Source organism: Apteryx mantelli, chromosome 22 (assembly GCF_036417845.1).
Source record: "Apteryx mantelli isolate bAptMan1 chromosome 22, bAptMan1.hap1, whole genome shotgun sequence".
NCBI lineage: Eukaryota > Metazoa > Chordata > Aves > Apterygiformes > Apterygidae > Apteryx > Apteryx mantelli.
In genome coordinates, this window is record NC_089999.1 from 8,980,587 (window position 1) to 8,987,336 (window position 6,750).

Below are 6,750 nucleotides of genomic sequence, written 5' to 3' on the forward strand. Positions count from 1 at the left end.
CTCCAAGTTCTGAAGCATCTCCTTCGTACAGCTTGTAAGTTTGTACTTCCCAGCCTGCACCCTCGTCCATTCCAGCCTTCGGGCTGGCAAGAATGAAAGTGCTGAGCGGTAGGCAAATGCTTCATAGTGTTAGAAACAAAAGGCAGCGTGGCCTGGATAACTTCTTGTTCAAGACCAGCAGGCTACCACACACGGAAGATTCACATCTCTAGAAACACACACATAGGCATCTCAAATGTTTCCTTTTAACGCACACACAGAAATTCTACAACAGCATCCATTTCCACTATACCACACACAGACCCCTCATATTAGAACTGGTCATTTTTATTTACAACAGCCTCACTAAAGAGCATTTCAGAGTTCACTCAAGTTGTTCTATGCACAGTTTTCCAGCTTGTACTACATGACTGCCTTACCACATGAAGCTTAGCTCTGATGAAAGATCAGCATTGCAGTTTCCTTTGATAGGGAAATTTAAGTCCTCTGAAGGATGCTTCTGGGAAGCTCTAACAGACAGGTCTTCATCTCTTTTAATTCCTGGATCTGAGTACTCTGAGGACCACAGTGCACTGACAAAATCTCCTCTGCTCTTTGAATTGTGCTCAGAGCTTCAGAAACAGCAAATCTGAAATAGGAAAGGAGTAAGAACAGAATATATGAGATACTGAATTCAGCTCCCTTAACTTCCCCAACCTGCAACCTCTCCCCAACAAAATACTAAACCTGTTCATGGTTACAGATCCTACCTTCCACTGCCTTTCAGCACCAGGCAAATACCATGCACTTTAGTTGCAAAGAGGGGATGGGAAAAAAGGTAAGCAAATGGACAAACTTAAGACACTCTTTGAGTATAAGTAGTCACTACTGCCTCTCTGCAGCTCTCACTGAAAATTTAGACAGTTAAAACAGAGATGTTGTTAGAAGATTTGCAGAAATACTTGGAAGATTCTCTTGCCCAGAAAGGGGCCAAAGAAGAGCAAGGTGTTTGTAATTCTTCTTTTAAAAAGATGTCAGCAATATTGTACAACGGAGGTATAAATGCCCAAGGGTGACTCACTGCCAGAATAAAACAATAGGACAGGGAATAAACAGAGCCAGAGAGTAAAAGGGACAGACAGGCACAAAGCAGGGAAATGAGTCCAAAGAGAGAGATCATAAGATAGAAGTGAACCTCACTGGCCCACTTAATGAACTTGCACTTGAGAAAGGGACAACTTTTGTACCTGTGCCAGACTGCCTAGGAGGCTTGGGACACACCCTGGAAAGTGTCAAGGACCATCTGCTCTGATACTGCGTCAGACACACAGGAGGGGTGCAGGGAAGAGATGGAGAATGAAGGCAAATTTACCCATTGAAGAGAATTTGTGCCAGCTTGAAGAGTTCGTGACCCATTTCTACGCTTGATGGCCCATGATGCATTTCTACTATCTGAATACTGCTCTGCAGGTGCCTGGCTGCTTCCTGCCACTTCCCTTATGGAACAACAACAACAAAAAAAAACAATACACAAAAAGCAAGCAATAAATATATATATACTTTCTAGAACTACTGCCACCCAAAGAATTTGACAGCATTATTCAAAACATGATGAACTATGTCCACAGCCTTCCTGGGAGGCTGCTGTCCTCAGACCAAGGACAGAGAAACTAGAAGGACATGAGATCACACTGTTGTTCCTCGGCTGCTGGGAAGGCAGTTTTGGCTAAAGCAGTCTTCCTGAGGGACCTGCTGTCAGAACTGGAGAAATGCAGTAGGAGAAGTGAAAAAGCTAGCCAGGGAATCATTGCCCTCCAACTCTCATGTTAAATTCACAGGCCAGAAAACTAAAGACAATCTTAAGGGAGAAGATAATACCATACCAAGAGTAGCATAGACCTGTGCCAGATGATCCTCCATCTCTCCCATCAGCAAATGCTCTGGAGACAGGAAGTTTCCAGCATCTACCTGACACTTCAGGAGCATTTTGATAGCCTGATCTACAAAACAAGGTATAAAATTCATCTTACTGGCCATTCTCCAGCTTGCCATGATCCAATCTCATCATTGCATCTTACACAATTAGATTTGGACTTGGTTAAGATTTCACATCTACTTCCTCTGCAGCCCTGCTTATTCTAACACAGTGTCAGCCGGATATGATCCAGAAAAACAAAGTCTGGGAACATATTATTCCAACATTACCCTGAGTTCTTTTAGTCACTATGGAACAGTGTGTGACCTAGATTAACACCCAGATCATTGGTATAAAAAACCTAAAGCTCAGCTCCCAAGGGACTGCAGGCTTCATGCCAGAAGACCCCAATTTCATAGACAATAGTGCCATCTCATGGCTGGGACCAGGTCTCCCAATGCGTCCTCATTAGCTACTGACCTTAAAGCAGAAAATTGAGCCTTACCACTCTTGTTGTTGCTTAGCAGTTTTAACGCTTTCTTGATTTGTTGCTGAAGGTCCCATAAGCGCTGTGACAGGCTCTCTCTGCTGACTGAGAGTGCACAAGCTCCATTTGAACAACAAAGTGTGTCTTCCCCCTGTGGAAGTCATCCATGCCATCATTCATGCTCAAGTTCAACTCAAAGCTTATTTTCCACCTCCATAACTGTATTGTGTTACAAAGATACTACACAGTTCCTTAGATATATTTGTTAAATAAAGGGACTTGTTCTTAAACTGCTATTAGATTGTTCAGGTTTTAGGAGAAACTTCCAGGAATAGTTATGATAACATGTGCCAGTCTGAGCCTGCTTAAGATTAGGCCAAAAAAAGGGTCAAGAGGTACACATCTAACGTTCATAAAAAAACCACACTTTTGCTTTCTTTCTTCAAAAAATGACTTTCCCCATTTAACTCATGCTAGATGCTGTTTTCATTTACATCATGTGAACTGCAGATAATGCAGCTCCCACTACATACAGCCCCCCATAGGTACATCCTGTGTTCTAGACTCTGGGCCTCTGTTTTTGTTTCCTAAACACCCCCACTACCCCAATTCACGGCCCTGATACTCAGGGTTTCTTTCATCAAGTTCAAAGAAATTTTAACTCCTTGTTAAAGGCAGTGTTTTCCCCATAACACTGGAAGACTGACATACAAGAACATTCCAAGGAAGCTGCTAGAGAGCAATGAGATACCGCCTTGATTCTGCAGGGGCTTTTGCCTTCAGAGCAGAGGTCAGGGACTCAGATCTTTAACTGTGACTTTCACAGAGACCCAAATGTTACACACCCCGATATGGTTATACAGTTATAATTACAGAATAATTACCTGCATTGAAGCCTGGCAGCTAGGGCAGCAGAATGAGTTTCTCACGGACACCACGCTCTTGACATCAGACTCTATCTCTTCAAGGCATGCCTGGCAGTGACACTCGAAGAAATACTGCTTAAGAAGCTGTTGTCTCTCAGCAACCCTCATTCTACATCGATGAGGCCCTGCAAAGGGAGGACAAGGATATAAAGCACTGAGCAGGTACAGTTCCTAACAACAGACTAAAATCTATCCTTGCTATGACTGAGACTAAATATACCATCTTTTGAAGAAGATGAAACTGGAGACTGTGAAAGCAGAACAGTGGGCTCTGGAGATAAGGACTTGTTCTGGTATCTTCGATGAAGACTTATACATACGCACAGACTCCAGCAACATTACACTTGAAATTACTATCCTATTAGCAAGTCTAATCTAATCAGTCTGCATGACAAGTAGAAGTGAAAGGATGCCTGCATCTTGAGACAAATACAGAGTTAAAACTCACCATAGCAATGAAAAACCTCTTGGCCTTTTGGGATTGGCTGTGATGCCCTGACAGTGGCAGCTGTCCCACTAAATGACACGCTGATATTGGGACTGCATGAATGGTTCAAAAGGCTGAGAACAGGAAAGAAGGCTGTCGCCAGGCGCACAGGCTTCTTATTTACGACAGCACCATCTCCGGACTCTAAAGACAGAGGAAAAACAAATATGTTGGGAAGTAAGGCTCAGTGACCCACCAAACTGGATACAGTGTCCATTGCATTAAATCACAGATATCAGCAGGAAAGTTCCTGGCATATTGCTGCAATGAAAAACAGCTGAATACCATCTAAATATGCCCCAAAGATAAGGACAGGCAGGCGAGAACAAGCCATCAAATTTTAAGAAAAACAAGTAGTTGTTCCCATCTGCAATAGGAGCTTTCTACAATTGCTAGTTCAGTCTCTCTACTTCACACAAGCTAGATGAGCAAGGATAAGAGGAAAGGGCTTAAAGTGTTGATCTTACCCAACTCTTGCATTACAGTGATCGCCTGTGCATTACATTGCAGCTGCAACACATGCCTCAGCATTGCTTCTGCCATAATCTTCAACTCTGGAGACAGTTCTTCAGACCTATTTTCACATGCCTTTGGTTTGGACCACTCCTCAGATGATTCCTGATTCAAGACAGCAGCCTCTAGACCAGCTTCTTGTAGTTTTTTGCATATAGCTACTACGCTCAGCGTGCAAAGGAACTTATGTTCAGGGTTATGCTTCTCAGTATGTGGCAAAAGGTTGAACACAGCTTGGTAAGAACTCTGGTACTGACCACTGTCATTACAGCCAGGAATCAGAGGCTCTGCCTTCCCAGGGATACCAGCTCTCGTATTTGGTGCTCCATTGCAATGCTTACACTTTGCCTCAGGGTTATGAAGGTCCTTGTCATCATCGTGGGACTGCTCCACCAGCCTGCTAACCTCTGCAAATCCTGCCAGCAGAACGGTCCTTAAAGCAACGTGGCAGAAGACCCCTAACGTGAGAAGCAGTGCTCCCAAGGAGCACTCTGTCCTGTGGTATTGTTCCCATGCCAGATCTGCACAGTTTTGGCTGCAGTACTTGGCATAACTACACCCACTGCAGGGCACAGAGGCTAAGAGCTGCTTCAGACAACGGTGACAATAAAGATCTGCATTAGTGACCCGAGTGTCCCACACGGTTTCACTGCTGTCAGGCAACAGAAGACTCTCCCCTGGGCAGAGAACACTTACAAAGGCCTCCTCTTTCAACAGATTCTGTCCTGGCAAAATGTCCTGAGAGGCCACCAAATGACGCCCTCTGTCCAAATCAAAATTCAAGCTCAGAGATGAAGATGCACCTGAAATACTGTCATTCTCTTCCCAGATCTCCAACTCTCTTTGAATGGCACCATGTGCTTCTGGTGCAGGCTCTGGACAGCTCTCTTTCTCATGTACTTTATTCCTCAGTTGACTTATCTTTTTTAGCAGTGCCTGGTGCGTAGCACTAGTCATAGTCTGATCCACAGTAATTTTATTCTCCACCGCACTGAGGGCCTCTGCTGCATCCTGTAACCTCCCCAAACGCAGCAGACATTCAGCTTTCCGCAGCAAGACCTTGGGCAGCAGCCTATCTGGATAGCCATGACCTTGAGCCCTTGCAATATCTTCCAAACAAACCTAGAAACAAAGATAAGGCCTTTTAAATGTACTTGAAAACCAGTTAAGACTTGTGCTCTTTTATCGCATCAAAGATTCGACGTGTTTTATCTAAGATCACGTTGATCAGTAGATTCCCTATCCATAGCCAATCTGTTGGCCAAATAAAGATTCACAATGCAGAACAAAGAGAAAGAAAGTAGGAATTCTTCAGAAATAGCTCCATAACGATGGAAGCTTTAGGCATAGCTTCAGAAACACATCTGATCTATACTCTGCTGTGGTAATATCCAAATAGCCATTACTGTGGGGTTCCCAGAAGCACTCGCCTCAAGCCCTATGTGCAAACATTGCACGGTAATGCTCTAGGTGCCGCTTGGGCTCTCCTTTGGCCTATCTCCCCCCTCCAGCTAGGCAGAAGGCCCCAGGTCACAGGCTGGGAGCACAGGCTTGCTCCCAGGCACCCCGGAGCCGAGGAGCCCGGCTGCCACGGGGCTCAGCACCTGTGCCCGCCTGCAGCCACTTACCTTAAAGTGTCCGAGGTGGAAGAGGGCCGCGGAGCGGTTGGCGAAGCACACGGATAGCTCGGGGCTGCCGGGACGCTCGTGGGACGCTGCCTGCACAGACCAGAGAGACGCTGCCTCACCGGGGACCCCCCCTCACCGGGACCCCTGTTCTGGGGGCTGACCTGAGGCCTCCCTCACCAGGGCCCCCCCTCACAGGGGGGCGACCCCGGACCCCCCTCACTGGGGGCCTCGTGGGGGAAAGAGCCGGGGCCCGCCCCTCACCGGGGGCCTCCCATAACCGACGCCCCCCTCACCAAGGCCTGACCCAGGACCCCCCTCATAGGGGGGCGACCCCAGACTCCCCTCACTGGGGGCCTCACGGGGGAAAGACCCTGGGCCCCCCACAACCGGGGGTTCGACCCGGGGCCCCCCTCAGCGGGGGGGGGGGTGTCCGGCGCCCACTTACCTGCGAGTAGAGGCGCGCGGCGGCGGCGTACTGGCGGCGCCCGAAGCGCCGGTTGCCCTCCTCCCGGTAGCAGCGCGCGGCCGCCGGCTCCTTGCCCGCGCGCGCCCGCCGGCACAGCCGCCGCAGGGCCGCCGCCTCCTCCGCCTCAGGCCTGCGGGACACGGGTGTCAGCTCGGCGCCGCGCCGCCGCCGCCGCCGCCGCGCCGCCGCCCCCGGCGCTCACCTGAGGAGGCCGCAGCCCAGGAGCACCGCGTCGCGCAGCGGCGCCGCCGCCAGCCTCTCCCGCAGCGCCGGCTGCAGCGCGGCCCAGCGCCCGGCGGCGACCGCCCGCCACTCCTCCGCCGGCAGCGCCATGGGCCCGCCGCGCCGC

General features: G+C 48.7%; 1 protein-coding gene across 1 annotated transcript; it reads right to left on the reverse strand.

Annotated features, from left to right (window-relative positions):
* Nucleotides 1-311: 311 nt before the first annotated feature.
* On the reverse strand, nt 312-6,734 carry SMYD4 (SET and MYND domain containing 4). Its single transcript, XM_067309685.1, has 10 exons — nt 6,604-6,734; nt 6,381-6,531; nt 5,936-6,025; nt 4,262-5,429; nt 3,756-3,938; nt 3,266-3,432; nt 2,400-2,532; nt 1,863-1,979; nt 1,352-1,475; nt 312-628 (listed from the first exon to the last, which is right to left on the reverse strand). The coding sequence occupies exons 1-10, from the start codon at nt 6,732-6,734 to the stop codon at nt 478-480; spliced, it is 2,415 nt and encodes an 804-aa protein (XP_067165786.1). The 3' UTR covers nt 312-477.
* Between the last annotated feature and the right edge of the window lie 16 nt (nt 6,735-6,750).